The 24,020-nt window shown below is 42.7% G+C and overlaps 1 protein-coding gene across 1 annotated transcript in view; it reads right to left on the bottom strand.

Annotated features, from left to right (window-relative positions):
* Window positions 1–549: 549 nt before the first annotated feature.
* LOC144781424 (inverted formin-2-like) overlaps window positions 550–24,020 on the bottom strand; it is a 273,145-nt gene continuing 249,674 nt past the window's right edge. Inside the window, exons 17-20 of the mRNA XM_078660274.1 lie at window positions 10,686–10,809; window positions 7,532–7,696; window positions 4,507–4,609; window positions 550–1,203 (exon numbers count right to left, since the gene is read on the bottom strand). Of these exons, the coding sequence (XP_078516400.1) occupies window positions 1,112–1,203; window positions 4,507–4,609; window positions 7,532–7,696; window positions 10,686–10,809 (484 nt within the window). The 3' untranslated portion in view covers window positions 550–1,111. The remainder of the gene's footprint in view (window positions 1,204–4,506; window positions 4,610–7,531; window positions 7,697–10,685; window positions 10,810–24,020) is intronic.

Raw genomic sequence — 24,020 nt, 5'->3', positions numbered from 1 at the left:
TTATAAACAGAGAAATTTCCCCTAGCTGCCCACACACCGCTTCATCAGGGGAGCTACAAATGAGTGACTAAGAATATTTGTGTGGTGATGTATACCACCACATAAGAATAATATGTGGTATACTTGGCAGTGCTGTAAACACAGGATTGAGTCAAATTCTACCATTTCCCTGGAGTTTGGGGAGAGGGAAGGAGACAATCGTCCAGTTCGGGTATTGAGGTTACAAAACATCCTTGAAGAGAGTGGTATAAGGTAGTTTATAAGCTAAAGTCAATTTGGTTTGGATCTTAAATTGGTTACAATTCATGTCAGAGGTGACTCCCTGGGATTTCAATGGTTCTTATCCATGATATTTAGCGCTTTCCGTTGGCCAATGTATTCAGTACCAGATCACATTACATACCTATAAAAAAGTAAAACTTTTTAAAATTCCAATTCTTGGTATTTAGTATGCTTAAAGATTCCATTCTACATAAATTATTCATTATACATGCATATTCTCACAGGCCATTGACAAATATAGCAAACAGACAATTGTACCAATATTCTCAAAATTTCCGACTTTATTTTTTTAAACACCATTAACACATTTTTCAGACATTAAAACAATCAAATTAAGTAAGCCATGCTGGTGTTAAGTGCCCATGCAAATGCATTTGATCACACAATACTTTTTGCAACATTCACTTTGACAAATTGAGTTTCAGTACAGAACAAACCAGAAAAAGGAACATTGGGAAGCAAAATAAAGCAACACGTGTAAGCATAGTTAGGAATGAAAAAACATGCAACTAAAAATATACAAATATTATTGTATTTACACTATTGATTTTCGACATGCACCATAGAAATAATTAACAAGATAGTAATGCAACAGGAGAAGCAATTAAAGTAATGAACAGCCTTAGAAAAAGCCAAACAAAATCTATCTGCTTGAAGAGAAAGCAACCGCGGCATTACAAAAAGCAGGCTGTTCAGTCCGGCCGGAAGTCCTCATCCCGGAAGATGCGGGCAGCAGATTAGTATCGACAAGCCACACCAGGTTCATGCGTGTTGACCTCTTACCAAAACCTTGATTATCAGCAGCTTTCTGGGCGCCGTCAGTGTCGCTTTAGTTTCTGGCAGTTTTCCGTACCTGAAACCCTTTCCTTATATCCGAAAGCAAGGCGTCGATGATGCACTCCTCTTCAACTTTCACCACACCTTTATGAAGTAAGCAGTAAAAACAGACAGAACTGATTATTCTGAGGCAACACGAACACAGTGGGTCAAACATCTTTCCATCACTTGCAGTGGCATGGATATCTAAGCGACTGAAAAGTACACATTCACACTCAATGATTTGTTATTTAAAACATCAATAAATATTCATCATGGATTCAGAAACCAAGGTTCATCTGGCATAAACCAGTCATTACATACAATTCTTAATTAACAATGATGGTGTAGCTTGTTTTGTGAGCAGAAGTGTATCTGCTCAGAGACATTGTGACTGCAGAAATCTATTTAAACCTGCCTTGAACTGAAGCCATTAGAGTAAATACCAGTTTCAAATCTGGGAGGGAGAAGTGAGGGGCAGCGGCCAGAGCGACTCATTCCGGAACACGGGGCTTATGGTTCGATCCCCGGTGTCAGCCTGGGCAACAGTTTCCTTAATCTCCCTGATGGCCCCCAGCCCCTTGAAATCATAAGGGGTGATAGGTTTGCGCTTTACAAATATGGATTATTATGTTTATCACTGCTCTTAAGTCACAGCAATTATTTTTCACAGTTGCGTCCTCTTAAAGGGGAGCATAGACTCCCTGGTCTTTCCTCAGTACAGACGTGAAGCAGGGGAGTACTGAATGATAGTTTGCCGCTTTACCCACTGTCTTTCACCCCTCTTGGGTCTCCACAGATTTATTGGGGGTGGCCGAACGCTTTTGGTTATAGGACACCACCAGTTGGTATCTCTCCCGTCAGCCACGAGTATCTCCAGAACCCACTGCCAATAGGAAAGTCCGAGGCTTTGTCGTTTTGGCTTGGAGAGCTAGGTGGCAAGGGAAGACACTGAGGGTGTGTGGCTCATTGTATGACAACAAGTATTCCTTTTTAATACAACTGCTGGGGAGTGGTGCAATGAAGGGAGGACAGTGGAGGGGAATTGGAGGAAAACGGGGTTTATATTTAAATGGCAGGTGAGGGGGAGAATTCATGTGTGTCAGAAAGTACAGGCGATAGGTAGCTGAAGCTGCTGCTCCACATGTTTGACAAATAAATCCCTCCCTCCGAGCCTTGAGGGGAGCGTTGACAGCACCTATGGTTATGGGAGCACCCTGAAACTTCACCCACTCTAGGGGGCTGCATAGTGAGCAGGCAATAACACTGACAATGTGGATACCGCTGAAAGGGCGTCATCTTTGGATGTGCACCCGGTCTAGTCTTTGGAGAGGACCATAGTCCCCCCCCCCACCCCTCCTCCAAAAGCAGGACTGCATTCCCCAAGGGCATTCTGGGAGGCACATTATATCCCATCTATCCTGTGGAGTGCTACCATCTTTTAAGGCGACCGTTTTGCTCAAAACACCAGCCATTGCACAGGCCTAGGTACATCCTCATTTACTTGGGAAATTGGTTAACATGTTCACACATTAATCAATGGGAATTACGCAGGGATCAATGACTTTAATTATTATTATTTTTTTTTTTAGAAGTGCCTCACATACTACATGTTTTTAACACAGTGGCCCTAAACAAGAACGATGAACTTAAAAGTTAACTCTAGAACCAGAGTCCGTACTATATTTGAAGCTGCCCAGCCAGACAAATGCTTTTAATTCGTAAAATTGACACGAAAACAATAAAGTGAGACACAAGCCTGCGTCCTACTAAGCAGACATACAGTATGTACAAAAAAACTGAAAAAACATACAGGAAGACTCAGGCATTTGATTAGCACAAGCACAGATGTGATGGGACACAGGTACACATGAGTAATATTGGTGAAGAAAGCATTTACGGTGTACATATAGTCGACAACGTTTCGATCCCTTTTAATTACATACTACATGTATCCACTGTGCTTAAGCCTCCTGTCCCAATGGATGACAACGCAATGCATTTGTCAACAAGTCTCACTACTCTTGTGGTGTCCTCTCGAATCTAGGGTACACAATACCAAGATTCACGAGGAACCTCAAAATACAAAAAAATAGGACAGAGGGAGGTTAAAAAAAAAAAAATCCAGCACTTCGTTAATGTGCTCTTGCAGCAACAGAAATCCAGCAGGAGCCACATCTTTGCGGCTTAATCAATATATAGAACTGCATGTAATCCATAAAAGTAGCTCAAAGTGTTATAAGACCATCTCAACATTTTGCAGAAAGAATAATCGGTCCAGAAAACCATCTCAAACATCGTCAACATGGGGTTTTTCAGACACGAACAGTGTCATTGCTCTGGGGTTTATGGATGCACACATGCTTACAGAGCTGACAAACCAAGTGCGCTCTACTGGATCAGGATGTAAAAAAACATTACTTGCAATTTAGTTATTTGTTGGGAGCAGCAGCGTCCCTCTACGACACTCAGCAGCTGCCAGAGCTCGTCAGGCCCGGAATCTACATCCTACAAGTCAAACGGTCAAACATATGCAGGTTGTAAGGCGGATTCTAATCTCTTACATTTAGCTAAAATTAAATAGGGTGAGGGAAGGCAAGAAAAAAATCATTGTGAAGGTATTCATTGCAAATGCCTGCGTTCCAAACAGGCACCCCATCATTCTTTTCCTTCTGCATCATGTGTCTTTTGCAGTCAGTTTAGGGAAAAAGAAGAGGATCAACTGGAGGGGTGATTATACAACATAAAATATGGAAAAGTTGCTCTCAACGTAGGGAAGTTTTCTACTAAAAGGCTTCAAGTGTCACAGGACATTTTTCTATTGTTTCTGATATCACTTGTACTCCTTAGTGGGAAAGTATGCTGCTGTTGATACTTACCCCTTTTTGGCCACATGTTCAAAGGGTACACTGGCGAATATTTCCTTGTTCTAGGGTTTTCCTATTGTGTGCGACACTTACTGCCTCGTTCCAATGTGTGAAATAGCAGAAACGTGCAGCCTGGAATAGGAGATGTGCTTCATTTGCTAATAGGTGCTAATCGGTCACACTAATGACAAAATGCAAAAAGAACATATATGGTGCAGATACAGCGTGTGCTAAACTTCATGTTTTATAGTACTTGGCATTTCATGTGCCTCTGGCTGTGTGTACGAGAGGTCAGTGACCACCTACCCACTATTTATTGAATATCTTATTCCAGGTCCTATGAATACCATCTGCAGCAGCCTCAACCACATTCAGCAAAAATCACCAACAGCCACCAGCATTATGACCAACCATCATGTACATCTAGTCCCAGAATGATTCCAGAACTGAGGCATAACGTCAGTAATCAGCCAGTGCTCTGCTCTCTGCCAAATACAGAACAAAATGGAAGCAGTAAATTCCAATTATAGTTTCAACTTACCTGGCTTTCCATCTGTCCCCTTTGGCCTTTTAGCCTCCTCCTCTGCAGCCTGCTTGTTCCTCCTCTCTGCCTTCTCAGCTTGATCCCTCCTGTCTTTGTTGTCCTACAATGATATGTAGTAGTTGGCAGTTAGATATATTAGGAAGTTCGAATAGAAAGGCCAAATGCAAATGCCAAAAGCACTGGAATTCTTTAACTGACGTTTGGACTAAAAGTATAATCATGAGTAAATTGGTAAAGTATTTTGTTTTAGAAGAATAGCATGATCCCAAATATTAGGATTCGTTATTTAAAAACTAGAAGTCAGTACCAATCAGATGTGTTCTTCATGATAAAAGCCTGCCTATGTTCCATTCAAGTGAAACCATTTTGTAGTTAACTCTGCTTGCTTCCAAGAACACCCAAACTGCTTATTTGCTGAACAGAATCCTGTGTACAAAGTAGAAACGGTCTTATGTCCCTGGCAAAAGGGAAGCATGGTTCTTGAAGATAAAAGTGATAGCTTGCTGTAATGACTGGAGGTTTTCTAGCCAAGTGGCACAGATAGAGTCTACTGGATCTTTTGTTATATGACATCTGCTTTTTTATCATTTAATATATAAACAGGAAAATGGTCAAAATCAGTCAATTTTTCATTACGTCACTAATAGGCAGTTACTTTGCTAGTTACTGTTAACAAACCATCTACAGAAAGCTTGATTTTTATTGGAATATTCCTTAAGAGAAAGGGCAGTATCCGAGCATCAGAATGCAAGCGGATTACGAGGGACTCAATAAAGACAAGGAATTGTGCAAGCGACAAAGGCTACATTTAGTGTGCGTCTCTCTGATTATGAAACTGTTTACTTAAATTCTCATCTATGACAACTCTATCATAAGGATCTTTATAGAAACAAAGATTAGCATTATTATGTGTAGTGGAGTACAAAATAGATTTATCAATAGAGGAAATGAAAGCGGACATATTTTGCTCCACTTCCCAATCGTCCATGAAGCCCTGCTGGTCCAGATATAATATGTTTCTAAAAAGAGCCTGTATGGGATTAGCTTTAACTCTTGGCAGGATCTTACTAATGTAATTCAGCAGAGATATAGACTGAGACTGCGAGAAGTGGGTCAGCCTTTCCCAGATGGACACTAATGTGATGTTTGCGCCATGAATATCCATGGGAGCAGATATTTTTGGGAGATAGAAATAGACATCCGGGAGAAAAGCTGCACATGATATGGACATAAAGGCCCGACTCCATTCCCGTTAGGCCCTCTGATCCATTTCAGACTACACCCCTTCCAAATTGTTATATCGGCTGTAAACAATAATACCACGAATGTCATCCACCCTTATTCGTTGAAATGAGAAGGTTAGAGAGTGTCAAGGTGGTCTGATAAGGACTTAGATAGCACACCTGATGAGACACGCTGGCTGAAACAAGTGTTCCTTTATCAATGTGTCAGGGCCATCAAGAAACCCCTTGATAATTCATCAAAGAGGTGTAGTTCAAATTGACGTCACCTCGCTTCTCATTTTCTTGAAGATATGTCTAAGACCCCTTCTTTGGTACCCATACCTATACCCCAAATTCCTAAAACTATGTCAGAGGTTTTTATCTCTGATTACTTTTCTGCATTTAAGCACCACCATTTCACCCCTTAGGGAGAGAGGTCCTTCATTCCAGTTTATCATGCAAGATACCGTCCAAAGACTATCTTGATTAATGCCGGCACTTAGAGAAGCTGATGCACCCTGCCTGAAGCTTATCAGAGCAGAGTCCCCCAAGGAGAGCAGCTACCGCAGCATGTGTTTGTCTTTCGCAGGGAACACTTCCTCCCCGGCTCTTCTGATAATGACAACTTGGGCTGTCCACAAGGTATGTAGTGCGCCACTTCTCCCCAAGACACTGTAGTTCGCAAGTTGCTCCTCTATAAACTCTTAGGGTAGTGCATAAAAATAGGTTAGGGGTTTTAGACTTTTAAATGACAATTTAACCTTGTTAGAAATTTTCATTTTATTCTCGTTTGCAATGTTACTTCTTGCTTTCTTAGGATATCTTGTGTGATTGTTTTAGATTTACTAATCAACAGGTTCACACTGTTGTAATAAATACTTTTAGTTAAAAGTGCCTGTTTCTTTTATTACTGTGTGTATATGAAGCACTGAAGAAGGACACAGCTTTACGGTTATGCAAACAATTTCACTTCAGTTTATTGAGTGGAGTTTTGCAGGGCTACAATAACCTGTCTTTCACATTCAGCACTGGTGCATTGAACGAAGTTCACTTAAGTCACCCATGGGTGGGAAAACAAACCTTGCAGAGCTATGCCAGAGTTGTAGCTTACGCAACAATATGCAGAGTTACTGAATGAGTTATTACTCTTATCTAACGAGGCAAATTAAATAGATATGTTGATCTTGAGTGATATGTTTGATAAATGCTTTTCAGTATCTTGTTTATCTGATAATTATATTATAATGTTTAGAATATTCGAACAAAGATAGACCATGAGCAGTATTTTCTGTGCTTATTAGATAATAATAGGCATCATTATAGCAGTTTGCTTTACTGTAAGGATTCGGCCTACAATATTTTACTGCATAATAAAAAGCTATCATTTAAAAAATGTAACCGATCTAGCTATATATATTCAATTCATAGAATATTCTTATCCAATAAACTAACCTTAATGAAACAGACTGTTTTTAAGAAACCTAATCCATGTCATAGGCACCCAGTGACAGGTTAGATAGAATTCTAGCATTGGCCACCAATATTATCTGGGATTTGTGATGGAGAATATAGCAAGGCATGATGCAGAAAAAACCTTTTTTTTATGCATCAGTGCAACCTTTTAAACATTACCAATTAAAAAACATTCTACATTTAGGACCCCTTGAAAGCCATTTAGAATATCGGTGATAAGTTATCCTCTCCAGCTCAGATCAGAATCTACGACCATATCCTCCTTCAAACTAGGTTTCTATCGTTTCAGTGGATTAAGGAGAGACCAGTGACCTTTAGATACAAACCTTCTGAGCTTTAAGGAAAAGGTCCCTAAACGTTTTTATTGTGGAAAATGTATCTTCCAAGGACAAACGGTTTACATCTTCACAGAGGTATACTGCAAGGTTTGCTTTCTTCTTTTCAATACTTTCCAGCTCTTCCTCTAGTGATCTCAATGAATCAACACAGTCCTGAAATAAAAAAGTAATATTATGGTCTTATGTTCGCATTCACACTGCATAATTATTTCAAGTGTATTTATTAGACAAGTCAGCAGTTGTAGGAGTTAGAGCCATTCTAATTTGAAAATGAAGATCCTTTTACACACACATTTTAAGGTTACACAACATTATGGAACCTACGTTTTACCATGCCAAAGGTGCAGAAAAACACTTTTGTCATAATGTATACATGTTGCCATCACTGTAGTAAAAGTTAATTTGCAATATCTGACATATCCAACCCCAATGAGCTGAAAAGAAAAAGTTTTGCAATGCTCAGAAAAAAAAATTGGTTTTGCTATTCCACAACTGTGCTACCTGAATAGTAGTAGGCATATTTGAAACAAACGTGACTACATCTAGCTTGATAGGCATAGCGTACAGCAGCCACATACTGCATTTGTGACATATCTCCCCTCCTTCTGACTAGTCCTGTTATTTCAACGAGTATCACTGCTCCTGCAACAATGGGCAACTATATTGGGGATAGCAAAATAATAAGTCATATTATAAAGCCCTATAGCCCACAGCAGAGAGATATACCAGTTGTTAGAGGCCCTGAACTAGAGTTATAAACCCGAGGGATAACACGATGGAGCAGGCCTTTAGCAACCGGTATAGCTCAAGGCTATTAGAACATTCCACCCACTTAGGGTAGAATGTTCTGAATTAAAAAGGCACAAACAGAAAGACAAACATTGGGAAGTTGGAGCAGAAGGTTTATACCAGCCATTATAAGCCTGGAGCTATTCCATTGTCATCAATGGAGTTCTTAGCATTCCAGTGTTCTAATGCAGAGTGTTCTTGTCTAAATAGCCACATTCTTTAGGATGTTTTCAACTGACCATTTTGCTGATCAGTACCATCATGGTTCCATCTACTCCATGTTTTTTCCCTGTATTGGGGTGCCCGGTGTGGAGAACATAATGTTGAAACAATGCATACCGCGGACAATAAATTTGTGGGTTATTTCACAAAATCATGAAAAATATGCATGCAATTATTTTTCCACATTAATGCCTTCAGTTTCAAATGTTTATTTCCAAGCTTTAGTGTGATCTATTCCCAACATGTTCAGGAAATTTGATGACATGCTGCCAAGATGTGTTGTCCTATACAGTTGCAAGAAAGAAGATTACAGCTCTTGCCATGTATCATCTGCAAGGCTGGAGTGGCCGGACATTTTCCTGGGAGCATGGAAAGGTAAGTGGGTTTTTTTTTTATTGGGGGCCGGTTTTGTAGCAGTGCAGCAGTTTTAAAAGCACTGCAAAGTTCCTTGTATATCTAGTGGTATTTGGGCAACTATGTAAGTGTCAATATAACTCAAGTGATTAATGTGCCTGCTGGAGAGAGATGGGAGTTTTGTCTAGAAGCAGCCTTGACTCATCTAAGGTAGAGCAGAGGGTTGATATGCCTGCTGCAAAGAATGTGTACCATGCATATAAAAAGAAAATTTTTTCATGTGCATAGCTCAGTGGTTACTACTTTTGTAACAGAGATTATTTTGTTACTGTGATGTTCATAAATTACAATCAATCATGAACTGCCATCAAAGGTTAGCATGTAAGCTGCATGGTACAGGTTAGTAGGTTTTGTTTTTTCCCCACTCTTTCATGAGCCTGATGTTGCTAAAACACATTTGTTTGGATAGAAATACATCCTTATTATTAAAGTCAACCCTAACCACTATGTTATGTTCTGAATCCGGAATCTGTGCTTCTCCAGAAAAGGCACTCCTAAAAAATTATTACCAATTTGGATGGCATGTCAATTCCCTACACCTTGTAGTCCCTTTACCTTGTGTGACATTTTTTATACACTGATTTACACATGCATGATTCATTGTCTCTGCATGTGTGTGATGTCAAATGCTCCAACACCCTACACTGGTACATGAGGTGCTATAGAGCTATATGAGGCACTGTTGGAGGGTAAAGTAAAGTCCACATTTGTAAAGCGCACAATCACCCGTAAGGGTCTCTAGGCGCTGGGGGCCGTCGGGAAGATTAAGCAAGCTATTGCCCAGAGTCACATGGTGCTGGGCTAATCTGCCGCCGGAGCCGGGGATCGAACCCTGATCCCCAGATTCCAGCGTCAGTCGCCCTGGCCGCGGCGCCACACCTCTCCCAGGGTAAACTTGAGGGAATCATTGAAGACCCCCGACAAATATTGTCGCAGCCTGGGGCACAGAATTGTAATTATTTACTATGCTTTAAAAGCTAATACAATTAAAGAAATAACAAAAAATGTGTTGTAGAATGCACAATTGCCCCAAACATTTTCATGGGGGAAATACCCCTTCCTTCACCCACACCCCCAGGATCCCCCTTTGTAGTGGTCAGGTTTGCTCGCTGCACTCGCTATGTACCGTATGAGCTGCTGTGACAAAATTTGCCAGGGCTGCTTTGGGTTCCAAATCCGGCCCTAATCATCTGGTCCAGTATGGCACGTCCAGAAGCAATAGCATGTGATGACAGAGGCTCAGGCAAATTCATGGCAATTGAGAAGGTGTAAATGATAGCAAAATCCCAACAAGTGATTGAAAAATATTTGATTGGTGTTATGGTTGCTTTAGCGGAGTGACAGACCAACACCATACTAAATAAACTCTCTTAAAAGAACCCCAACTAAAGGGACACTAGGACAAGTGCAGAGACAGAATAAACTGTTCGTTAGACGTATGCACCCTTACACAGGTCCAGTTGCATGACTGTGGTCAACAACAAAAGACTTGTTAGCCTGATAGCGAGGCATTCCCAACACTAGGATCTTGAATCAAACGAGTGAAGATGCCAAAAAGACCTCTGCACCTAGACAGATATCCCAGCACTACAATATGCAATGGAATTACATACAGTAATTAAACTTACAGACATCATCATGCCTACAACGAATGTCAAGAAAGAACATGGGACAGGTTGACAAGAGAGACGTTTGCCAATATCAGGAAAGTACTTGCCTGAATTGGTTTCTCATACTGCTCTTTTACGTCTTGCGTTGCGGGGGATGACATTTTGTTCTGAGTTTCCCTTAACTTTTTCAAGTTGGCAGTGGTTTCGGAGTACAGATTTTCCATATTAATTCTGAAAGTTTAACAAACAATGAAAAAGGTAAAAAGACTAAAACATGGAAAGGCATATAAATTCTGACTAAATCATTATCCATCTCATTTCACAAGTGGGGATCTGAATAATCCAGGGCTATGCTGAATACTGAAATTACAACCGGAGTAACATTCATGATAGGAGGAAAACTGAATCTCTCTATTTGCTTCTTAATTGCTTCAAAGTATCGAAATCGAATGAAACCAGTTGTATTGGTCCCATGCCTGACCAGGAAAGGAAAATTGGTTGGTACCAGGCCCATGTTACTCTGATGCACAATGACTCCAAGCCATTCTGAAAAGCACGAGAAAGATACAATGCATATACATAGCCGTAAAAACATAGCAAAATTATGAATTTTACAGAATATTTTTCTTAAATATATTGTCTAGAAAGTCATTTGTTTTAAAAGTCATTCTGTAGAGTAACTGAAATAATTTCATAATTCAGTGGTAATGCATCAAGGTGTATGCTTTCCAAGCAGCATTAAATAATTTGCCCAAAAAGGAAATCGTGGCCACCAGGTTTCTCTCAAGCATTAGTGAGCAGAGGATGCCTCAGCCCATCCAGTTTTGAAAGCAGCTGCCTTCCTCTTGTCCTAGCCCTCAAAGAAGCAAAAAGATAGACTCCCTCCCCAAAGTTCGCATAACGAGCAATGTTGAAATCGAGATGAGAGTTAAATCTTTTACTTCATCTTCAGTAATAAACCATGCACTTCTTTGGGAACATGGTCTATGGTATGTTGAAGGCCTTAGGCCGACTTACTGGAAGGAATAATGACACGTAGCATATGTATGCAACTGACCATGGGCATGTGCGCACAGCCTCTTTTATTGGTGGGGTCACCTGACTAATTTCGCCTGCGGTGGATGGGTGTTCGGTTGAATGTACCACCCCTCAGGGATGGGGGTTGCCTTGTTACGTGTCCATCAAGACACTACAGTCCACAAATATAGGAACCCTTGTGTTTAATTCAAGCCTGTATACCAAAAATAATTGCATACAGTGTTGCAAGTGCTTAGATTGCTTTTCATGTAAGTACGGTCATCATTGTGCAAAGGGACACATAGATCTGTATGAAAGCTCAATCTTGATGTCGGCAGTGGTACCTCAGTTAACTTTTTTTGTAAAATGACAAAACTTTGGCATCAAAGAGCTACATTTTATAGGTAACTTTAAACACACAACTCTACCCTGGTACAGTGCACTTATGCACCAATATCAAAGAGCTACATTTTAAGGATACATTTACACACACCGCTCTACCCTGGAGCAGAGCACTTATGCACCAATTTTTTGTTGAACCAGCTCAAATAAATTTTTTTTTACAACTTGGTCTGTGCAAATGTCAGTGCAAAATTACACTGTACTGTTGGGAACTGTATGTGATTAAGACATTTGATAGCCGGAATCACTAATTTAAATCAATGCAAACTGTCACTTAGCAGTTCTGATTTGTAAGTCACGGAGGTCAAGGAGTTCATCATTGGCTAAAAACGCATGCATTTGTATAATTATTTAATTTCTATAAAATATTTGTATCATTTTGAAGCAAAAGAAAATCGAAAACATTAACATGTGCACAAGCTTTCACATTTTTCTCCTCAATGAGAAAACAGTTTTGCTAAAGGTTCGTGTCCTATCCCACTACACGTCCACCTTGCATTGAATGCCTCACTATATGCTTCTCGTCTAGTTATTTTTGCTTTGCCTTTCATGCCTCATTATGGACCAGCCTCCCCAAATAGCTCCTTATGCACTTCTAGCATATTTCACCACACCCCTTTTGCACTTTGGTGAAATATAAAATAATATTTTTCATTGGAATAGCTGATTTTTAGGTCTGGTTACAGTGAACTTTAATAGAAAAATACCTCCTGTCATCAATTATCAAAACAAGTACAATATGAAGTACCAAGAGAGAGCAGGCATTGGGTAGGCACCTTCCAGCCATTCGTCTTCATGTGTTTTTCATGATCCACATTGCATGCAGGGGCTGTCCACCAAAGCCATCGTATTTTTATGGATTTATTTATTTATTTATACATACCATTTATAAAGCGCACTCTTACCAACCGGTGTCCTGACGCTGAAGTGGTAGCTCCCTGAGTTTCAAGCCTTTCGTTTAGCTCGTGAACAGCCATGTTTTCAGCTTTTTCCGAAATGCCAACAGGTTAGGACTTTGCTTTAGGGCCAGAGGTAGAGCATTCCAAGCATTCGCCGCCCCTCTGACGAAGCTTCTGCCCCCCCCCCCAGCGCGCCTTCCTGATACGGGCAGTCTTAATCAGCCCCCTATTACTTGCTTGATACTGTAGCGCTATATTGCTAAGTTCGGATTGCCTGTTGACAATATCTGTGCCTGATTGTGCCGGTGCCTCTGCCCACATTATAGCGATATCCCTGCTTGTGCCCAACCTCGTCCTGTTTCACTTTTGTTTTTCTGCCATTTTGTTGTTGTGCCTCCCAGCCCGTATCTCACCCCGCTCCCGCCTCCCAGCTGACCCTCCCTCCCACTGAAAGTAAAGGAAGGACCCGCCTGCCCCAGCGCTGTGACCGTCCTGACTCATGCAGAAGCGGTCGCTCCCCACGCTCCCTAGCCAGCTGGTATCGTAGCGCTTTGCTGCTTTGCTGCCAATACCTTGTGATTTGCTCTCATTGTCTAGAATTGTTGTTGTGCCTGATTAACAGCGTAGCGCTTACTGCATATAGTCCACATTGCGCGCATTATCATTAGTGCTTGCTTGATACTGTAGCGCTATATTGGTTGCTTGATACTGTAGCGCTATATTGCTAAGTTCGCATTGCCTGTTGACAATATCTGTGCCTGATTGTGCCGGTGCCTCTGCCCACATTATAGCGATATCCCTGCTTGTGCCCAACCTCGTCCGGATTCACTTTTGTTTTTCTGCCATTTTGTTGTTGTGCCTCCCAGCCCGTATCTCCACCCCGCTCCCGCCTCCCAGCTGACACTCCCTCGCTCCGCCCCCCCCCACTATCCACTTATGTCAGACCAGCCTACGCGCAGCGGACGCGCCCCATGCGCGCCAAAGGTAAGCCTGTCTACGCCCGTCCGCGCCTGGACCGCGCCCAGCGCCAAACCCCCTGGCCCCCGCAAAATCCACTCCACCCGCATAACGTACGATGCCGCAACCCTCTCAGCACTTAATCCCGGCCGATTCCCAGACTGCTACCAAGCCGCCCCAGGACACACCCATGGACCCTTCACCTGCCACTCCTGCAAGTTCAACTGCATTAGGACCCACACCAAATCCACAAACTCCAAACAGTAAACCAGTCTGGGCAGGAGTTCCTGATGTGGGAACGGAAAGACAGTGGCTGGGCTTAAAGACCTTAGTGTACAACCTGGCACTGAGAATCAGGTGAGAATGAGTGTGGTGGCAATTGAAGCATATCTGGGTTAAGAATCCTAATGAAGTGTTCAGGGATACGGGCTGAGATTGTATAAAGAGGGAACCGAAAGATAGTGGCTGAGCCAAAAGTAGTTCTGGTAAGTGAACATGAACCAGGCTAGGCTAGGAGTGCCTAATGTGGTGACCAAAACACAGGTGCTGAGTTGAGTGTCCTTGGAGAAGTGAGTTGACACACCAACCTTGGCCGGGTGTGCCTTTTGTGGAACCTCAATGGGCTGAGTTAGGAGTTCTTATGTATGTGAGTCTGCCTACCATGCTTTTGAGTGAGATCAGCAAGAGAGGCCTCATTCCCACCAAGAATCACTCTTTCCCCAAACTCTTCATTAGATGCCCGGTTGGGAACATTAGGCACATCATGTGGCTTCCAGAAAAAATGTCCATTGAGAGTCAGAAAATCCCTTCCCACTTGTCAAAATTCTCCTCCCCATTTTTACTTTCTTCAGACTTTGGCTGATAGGAAACGTTGGCTGGACTAGTGAGCCTTCTGTACTTCCTCACCATAACCCAAATTGCTGAATTGGCTATTTCCGTCCCCTGCTTTTTCACTTGATTACATGACCACTCCTTCAATAAATCATGTCAGTCGTCCAATGCTTGAAATGGCATAGTCAAACAATAAAAATTGTGCTGCCCAAAATCAATTTTGGGAGAAATTGGGTTATTGGTTGAGCGGGGTCTTTAGCCCTTCTCAAGCAACAACCCCAACCTTAACCTGTGCATTAGCTTTGCATAAAAGCAGTCAGACTTAACTTAGAGGCAATGTGTAAAAGTATTTATGCAGCACACAAACTGCAATAAAGTAAAAAAGCCATAACAATTCCAAACCACATTTACAAAAATAGAGCAAAATTGAATGAATACTTTGACACCCAAACAACAAAAATCTATCAGTAGAACCAGAGATAGGCAATTTCAAAGATTTAGGTAAGTTTAGTGCCCAAAGCCACAAGGCACCACTCTCAGTTAAATGGTCTTGTTAAACCAGGGGAAAATCACAAGCTCAAGATAACCATGATGGAGTGCAGGCTGGATACAGGGACAAGGTTAGTCCCACTGAAAAAGTTACCTTCTCAAAGTCTGCGCAAAGAGTCCAGTTTGTCATGGAGGAGACCGTGAGGAGCAGGGAGAGCATTTCAGATGGTCGTCACTGTACCTCAAAGAGCAGAGAGCAGACCGGGCATCATGGACAGTCGTTGCTATAAAATAAAAATCGTGTCTGGCATCGCAGCTGGTCGTTTCTGGAGCTTCATGCTGGCAGTGACCACTGGCTATCTTTGTAGTAGTGCAAAGTGCTGATCTTGCGTTGCTGGCAGTCCCTGTAGTGTGAAGAGTTGGGTCCACTGGAGCGTCACATTGTCGGTCTTCACGGCGGAAAGATCTCAGCATGAACGGGCCCATTCACAGTCGCAAAAAGCTCAAAACTTCAGGATTTCTCATTATCTTCACAGGAGGAGCTCAACTGATGCCAGACAAGGCTCCAGGGCCTGGGGAGGCACCTCTTAGGGATCAGGAACTCACTCTAGCAGAGGCCAGAAGGTCCAGTTCAGGACATCAGCTGGACAGTTGCAGGGAGGCCTGTGGAACTTGGTATGTCCCCTTTGCTCTGAACAGAAGGTCAGTCAGCTGACCATTGGAGCCACTTCAGGTAGCCTGGGATGAAGGGAGGAGGTCCCGTCTTCCTTCACAGAGAAGAGGACAGTGTGCAAGCAGAAGGGCAGTCTTCTGGCACCACAGCAGTATCCAGAGGTAGAGTTGGTCTGAGGGTCCAATATATATACACCTGGTGCCACATTTGGTTCAGAAATCTCCTTTCATCTCCTGTCCAATCCCAAGATGTCTGGGGTGACAAAATCCTGGTGTCAAATTCCTTGTGAGTGTGCTGAGGCAGCCCCTTTAAAATGCAAGTGGTGCAGGGAGCAGCTCCGCCCCTTCCATCCTGGCAGGAGGGCCACCATACCAACATCTAGTCCCCTTTGTTAAATATTCTGGAAGCAATACAGAAAGCCCAACTACACCTAGTGATGTCACCCAGGACACAGGCTGCATGTACCAATTGGTTAAGGCAAGAAAATGCCAATTATCTAAAAGTGGCATTTTCAGACTAGAAATCCAACTTTACCATTAAAGATGGGTTTAAATTCATTTGTGTATAAACATGACATTCCTACCTGCTCTCAATCAAAAGTTATCACTTATTAAACGTCATAAGGTAACCACATGTTACCAAATGGGAGATCTTTTTGTGGTCACAAATACAATTGGCAGAGCCAATAAGTCTAGCTGCTTGTTAGCAGAAGTATTTGCTAAAAGGTGTGCGTGGTGCCACCGCTGTCCTTCAATGAAAATCTCATAACAAAGAAACATCATAGCATACAATAATATGCAAGCTAGAAGTAGGACCCCTCTCCTTAATTGACTGCATTAGTAGAGGTAAGATGTACACTCACAAAAGAGTGTTACAAAAAGGAGTCACAGAAAATGTTTGTACTGTAAGTAATGCACTTAAATACCATAGGCTGCAAAATATAGGAGGGTAGGTATATTTGTTTAAATTGCCACCCAATGGGATCCACCCTATAGAGATTTCCAGAAATGTAAGGAAGTTAGTTTTGTTGATGAAGCACTTCTTGGTAATAATTATGCACACAAAAAAGTGCATGAAACATGTCTTAATTACAATCTATGAACAGGTTGCAGGAGAATGCCATGGCTTGGTCTGCACTGCCTCTCTCCTTCTGGCACTAGTGCAGGCAAGTAAGTATGGCTCGAGGGTATGCAAGGCCCCCACCATCTTGTTCAGGAAAAGGATGAAACAAAATTTGGTAAAATTACAGTCTTGCCATAAAAATGCTAACTTAGAGGGCATCAGTGGCAAATGTGTTATTGGAGAATGCTGCAAGACTACACTCCTGAGCGAAGTGATACTGTGAATCCTGAGCAACATCTACAGGGTTAGCAAATATGTATTTCATTTCTCACAAAAACATTGTTAGACCTGACCGCCTTAGGGTGGTCTTCACCCAAACATTTTGCATGTTTGTCATCTTTTTGCTGATTTTCTTTTTGAGTGCCTTTAGGACTCTGAGCACTTCACTACTGCCAAAGTGCATGTCCTTTCCCCTAAAACAAGGTTGACTTCTCCACAATTGACATATTTAACTTATCTTTAAATCCAGAGTAGAGTGCACTATATGTACCCTGGGTCTGTAAATTAAATCTTACTAGTATGCCTGCAGCACTGATTGTGCCACCCACACAAGTATAACTTTAAACATGCCTCAGGCCTGCCACTGCAGAGCCTGTGTGTGCAGTTTTAATTCCATACTGACTTTGCATTTTAAACCCTTTGCCAAGTCTTAAACGTACCATTTATTGCATATACGTCACTGCTAAGGTAGGCCTTAGATAGCCCAAAGGGCAGGGTGCTGTGTAAAAAAAAAAAAAAGGTAGGACATGTACTTAAGTTTTATATGTCCTGGCAGTGAAAAACTCCCAAATTTGTTTTTTTACTACTGTGAGGCCTTACATAGGGTAACATTGGGAATTCCTTATTACAGTTATACACTGTAATTCCTGAATGAGAAGGTGTAGTTCTGTCATGTTTCATATAGTTGGAAGGGTAATGATAAATTGCCTTTACTGATAAAGATACATTTATCACTACCCTTGTAAAAATGCGACTTTTAGAGACATGGCATTTTTCTGCTCTTAGGCCTGTGTGCCTGCAGCCTTTCTACAATACACATCTGTGGGGATGGACCGCTGTACTTTGTGACAGCTACACACAAAGGGAGCTTAGGTGTGACTGGGTGACCATCCTGATGGGCCATCCTGGGCAGAATAGGAGGGAGAAGCAGACGCACCTGATTAGGTTGTGTCTTGCCCCTGCACAAAGGGCTCCATACCCTTCTTTAGTGAGTCTGGAGCCAGAGCTAAGAGAGAGGACATCTGCGCTTTTCAAAGCCACACTTTGAAGTCACCTTCCCTTCCAAGGCACAACTGGGTATAAGTACTGGGTCTCTGACCCCACCAAATCAGACACTAATGGGCCTGTGAAAAAACTCTGCCGGGAGGAAGGACTGCTGTGCGGCTACAAGGACTGCCCCTATGCTGGAATGCTGCTCTGGAAGAGCTGCTTTTCTGCTGTGCTGCCCTGCTGCATGCTACCCTCTGCCCTGCTGAGGAAGACTGGACCCATTTGACTTGAACCGAGAGTGACTCCAAGGGATTGCTGGCTTTCTTCCTGTTCTAAGTCTCGGGGACATCAAAGACTTCTCACCCCACTGCAACAGCACCTGGACTTTGCTTGCTGCACATTTTGCCCTGCCAAGTGGTACCAATCCAGTCCTGGACCCTTGGAAGGAGGTATTAAGTGCTGCAACTGATCAAAATCCATACATCTCCCTCAATACTGACTCCTCGCCGCTGCTGCCGCACGGACCTCCGATCTCACACTGCTGAATACGCAACAACTCTAGGTTCCGATGCAACTCTGACTTTTGCGCAGCTCAGTGCTGGCACCTCGCTTTGTGCTGTACGCTTCACCTACAGCCCAGCAGGTCGACAACAATGCAACGCTTTGGTACTTCTCGCATCTCAATGCAACTTTGGCGTTGTGCAGGTCAGAACCGACACATTGCCTCCCCTGGTCTTCGTATTGTCTTTGACCTCGACACACCAAGTTACTGTTTCAGCAGGCTGCGGCTGGTACCTGTATCCGATCCACACCATCACGGTCCGCCCGAACGTCTGGATTTACCCAAGTCAAGCACAAGCAGATTTCCCCAGTTGGCGGTTTAAACTTTTAAGCACTACATATTCATGCATTCTTTAAAAATTCATAACTCCGCTTATACTTATTGGATTTTTTTAGTTTTAGTCTGGTTTTATTCATAAAAATATACGCTATTTTTCTAAACAGATGTGTAGTATTGCTGTGGTGTTTTCACAGTTTTACGATTTGAAGAGTTGCACAGATACTTTACCCATTGCAACTCAAGTTAAGCCTGCCTGCTCTGTTCCAAAATACCAGAGGGTGAGCAAAGGTTAATTTATGGTGTGTATCTGACTTACTCTGACTAGGATTGTGGTTTCTGCTTGGACAGGGTGCATACCTCTGCCAACCAGAAACCCTACTTCTAACAGAATTCAAATCAAAATAAAAAGCTAATCCGTTTGACTATTTTATTTGCTTAAGGCCATTTTTAACATGGTATAAAAAGAGTTCTTGTAAGAGTTGCTTGTGATGTTTTGTTGTTTATTTTGACATAGTTATGTAATTTGGTATAAATTGGTGTGCATTTCTTCAGGAGTACAGAAAAATAAAAAGTGAAGGAAACCCCCTGTCACTAAGGACTTTGTCAGTATTCTAGTCTTATTTAGAAAGCTAATTGGACTGCAACCACCACACAACCCTCTGAGCAGTAATTCAATGAGATGCAATTCAGGTAACAACCATTTCCATGATCTATCACAGGGATAATTAGTTTAACTTTAACCCTTTTTCATTATGGAAAGACACAATAGGAAAAAAGGTATACATTTTGAAAACAATTTTTTTTAAATCAAAACCCTATCCTAGTGTACACACTATGAATAGTAACTACTATGATTTATTAACCATTTAATGTCCCAGAAGTGTGAATAGCATATACAATTTTAACATATTGGTAAAATCCTTCATTATGTCAATTTTTTACAGTCTCAGCCTTGTTGGCTAACTAACCAAATAAAAGTCCTATTGAAGTTTTAAAAACGGTATCACATACGCACACCTCATCTAAACAATAAAGCCAGTGTTTGAAAAATAGCAGCATCTGCTATTCTTATTGCACAGACAGGCAAGCTAGTAGGCCTCCCAAGTGAAGGCTGAGCATGCAACCCAGTAGCCTTCAAAGACACAAAGGGGATATGGTTCTGACTCGAGTCTCTTGTGTGAAGTTCCTTTCTGTCTCACACTCTATTCTTCACCTATATAACATATCTGATCACTGTTGAACTATTCGAAATAATAACAGAAAAGGTCCTTTCACTTACTTACATTTTGTGAGACTGTGCACATTTTGTTTAAAAAAAACTTAACGAGAACTGAATTTATCAACTGGCATGAAATCTTCATCATTTTAAACAATTACCAGAAAGGAGAATTTGATTCATACTAAATAACATGAATATATTCAATCAAACATAATCATCGTATTGCGGTGAATGATAAATGGAAGAATATGTAAATAACATATTATTCAAGAAGGGGATACCTAAAAGAGAAAAAACATATTTATTACAGTGTAATGAAAGAAACAGTGGTTGTGTGTGTGTGTGTGTGTGTGTGTGTGTGTGTGTGTGTATAGATGTGTGTATGTGTATATACACATATGTGTGTGTGTAAATATTTATTGAGACTGGTATATCTTAGGCGTGAATGAAGTAGTAGGAAGGTGTTAGTTGCAATAGGTTGACGATACTTTGTTATATAACGTTTGCAGAATGATTTCATGTCAAATCATTGTTTAGTATATTAGAAAAGGTTTGTATTGATAGTGGAAACTGCATGTTGTGTGGGCAAAGCAAATGTTTTAAAGCATGGTGGTTGTTAATATTTAGCATCTGGTAGTTTAATAACATAATTATTGAATGAGCTGTTTGATAACATAATGGCAATGGCAGTGAAACACACACAAATGCCCATGTAGCTTTTTTGCATCTTTAATGAAGCGTATATGCGCACATGTATTTACTTTTTCAACAAAAAAATAACTCCAGCAACATATCATTACAGCAGGCTAAAACAAATGAACACGCGGGAGCGTATTATGAATAACACTGTGTCTGTATGACAGGTCAAGGCATCATATCAACCAATTCCAAAATAAAATGGCTGTGTCAGCAAAGTATATACATGAAAGAGCCTACATTTGTTCTAAAGAATAAGCTCCAACTCGTGTTAATCTGGAGTCCAACAAAAGGACTGTTAGGTGCCCCATTACTAACACACCAAACAGTCCTTTTGTTGGACTCCAGATTAACACGAGTTGGAGCTTATTCTTGTGACCACAAATGGGGCAATGTAACCATCCATCGATCGTTGGTCTGCCTAAATTCTCATCTGTTTCCAGGGAGCTGGAGAAGCTGCACTGGCTCCCGGTGCGGAAACGGATCATGTTCAAGTCCTTGTGTTTAATCTATAAGGCGCTTCAGGGAATAGGCCCAACATTTCTCCAGCAGCACTTCCAATGGTACATGCCAGGTAGACAACTAAGGTCGAGTTTTCAAGTTCAAGTTTAAAATTTGTATAGCGCACTACTCACCCAGAGGGTCTCAAGGCGCTTGAGGGAGGGGGGGTGCTTTACTTATCGAATATCCAAGTTTTTAGTTGTTTTCTGAAGGAGAGGTGGTTCTGTGTAAGGCGGAGGTGGGTGGGGAGAGAATTCCAGGTCTTGGCCGCTAAGTAGGAGAAGGATCTTCCCCCCCCCCCCCCATGGTGGATCTTTGGATATGTGGAATTGCGGCGAGGGCTTGATTGGACGATCGTAGTTGGCGGGTGGGGGTGTAAAAGGACAGGCGCGTGTTGAGGTATTCGGGCCCTAGGTCGTGGAGGGCTTTGTGTGCGTGGGTGAGGAGACGGAACGTTATTCTCTTGTTGACTGGGAGCCAGTGGAGGTCTTTCAGGTGTCCGGAAATGTGAGCTTGACGGGGAATGTCTAGGATGAGTCTGGCTGAAGCGTTTTGGATGCGTTGGAGTTTTTTCTGTAGTTTAGCTGTGGTTCCGGCGTAAAGGGTGTTTCCGTAGTCCAGTCGGCTTGTGACCAGTGCATGGGTGAACGTACTTTCTTGTTTCGGTGGGGATCCAACAGAAGATTTTTTTGAGCATACGTAGGATATTGAAGCATGATGATGAGACGGCGTTGACTTGTTTGGTCATCGAGAGGGAGGAGTCCAGGATGAAGCCCAGGTTACGTGCGTGGTCCGTTGGTTTGGGTGCGTTTCCCAGGGCCGGTGGCCACCATGAGTCGTCCCAGGCGGAGGGGGATGATCCTAAGATGAGGACTTCCGTTTTGTCCGAGTTCAGTTTTAGACGGCTGTTCTTCATCCTCTAGGCTACTTCTTTCATCCCTTCGTGTAGGTTGGTTTTGGCTGTGTTTGGGTCTTTGGTGAGGGAGAGGATTAGCTGGGTGTCGTCTGCGTAGGAGATGATGTTGAGGTTGTGTTGGCGCGCGATGGATGCGAGGGGACTCATGTATGCGTTAAAGAGGGTGGGACTGAGTGATGATCCTTGTGGTGCGCCGCAGATGACTTCGGTGGCCTCTGATCTAAAAGGGGGGAGGCGGACTCTCTGGGTTCTTCCGGCGAGGAACGAGATGATCCAGTCCAATGCTTTTCCTTGTATTCCGACGTTGCTCAGGCGTTTTATAAGGGTACTATGACAAACAGTGTCGAAGGCTGCGGAGACGTCAAGTAGGATGAGGACAGCTGTTTCTCCGTTGTCCAGTAGGGTTCGAATGTCTTCTGTTGCTGCGATGAGGGCGGTCTCAGTGCTATGTTTGGCTCAGAAGCCGGACTGTGAAGGGTCGAGGGATTTGTTGGATTCGAGGAAGGCGGCGAGCTGACTGTTGACGGCTTTCTCAATGACTTTGGCAGGGAATGGGAGGAGCGAAAGAGGGTCAGTAGTTCTTAAGTTCCGTGGGGGTCTGCTGTGGGTTTCTTCAGGAGGGCGCTGAGTTCGGCATGTTTCCAGCTTTCCGGGAAGGTAGCGGAGTTGAGGGAGCAGTTGATGACGTCTCGGAGATGGGGTGCGATAATGGAGTCTGCTTTGTTGAAAATGTGGTGGGGACATGGGTCGGTTGGCGATCCTGAGTGGATGAAGTTCATCAGGCGGATGGTATCTTCAGTGGTGATTGGGTTCCAGGTGCAAAGATTGTTGGAGGGGGGTTTTAGTTCGGAGGTGGGTGGGGTAAACTGGTCGTCAAAGCTGTCAAAGTATGGCAGCGATTTTGTTGTGGAAGAACGAGGCTAGAGAGTCGCAGAGGTCTTGGGAGGGAGTAATGTCCTTGGTGCCGGCGGTGGGGTTGGTAAACTCTTTGACGATGTTGAATAGTTCCTTGCTGTTGTGGGCGTTGTTGTCGAGTCGATCCTTGAATGCTGATTTCTTGGTGGATCGGATCAGTTGGTGGTGTTTGCGGGTGGCGTTCTTGAAGGTGGCCAAGTTGTCAGTAGTTTGGTTTTTTCGCCAGGCTTTCTCGAGGGTGCGACAGATCTTCTTGGATTTCTTAAGGTCATCATTGAACCAGGGGGCTTTTTTGCTACCTTGCTTGATTCGATGGTTTTTCAAGGGTACTAATTCGTCAGCGCTGTGGGTGATCCATTGTGTGAGGTTGGTAGCTGCTTCGTTTGGGTCCGATGATTTGGCAGGAGGGTTTTGGTGAAGCGATGAGAAGAGCTGGTCGGTGGTAATTTTGTTCCAGTTTCTGGGGGGAATTGGTTGTGGGTGGTTGTGGGTCGTAGTCTTTTTGTAGTTGAAGTGAACGCAGCTGTGGTCCGTCCAATGGAGAGCTGTGGTGTGATTGAAGGAGATGTGCTTGCTGGAGGTGAAGATTGGGTCGAGTGTGTGCCCGGCATAGTGGGTGGGGGTGTTGACAAGTTGTTTGAGTCCGAGATTGGCGAGGTTGTCCAGAAGGTTGGTGGTGTTGCTGTCGTTGTTCTTTTCCAGGTGGAAGTTGAGGTCTCCCAGTAGAATGTAGTCCTCGGAGGGGAGGGCGTGTG

The sequence above is a fragment of the Lissotriton helveticus genome, chromosome 9, assembly GCF_964261635.1.
Source record: "Lissotriton helveticus chromosome 9, aLisHel1.1, whole genome shotgun sequence".
In the NCBI taxonomy this organism is placed as follows: domain Eukaryota; kingdom Metazoa; phylum Chordata; class Amphibia; order Caudata; family Salamandridae; genus Lissotriton; species Lissotriton helveticus.
Note: the sequence above shows the minus strand (reverse complement) of the source record. Positions and strands in the feature narration are given on the sequence as shown.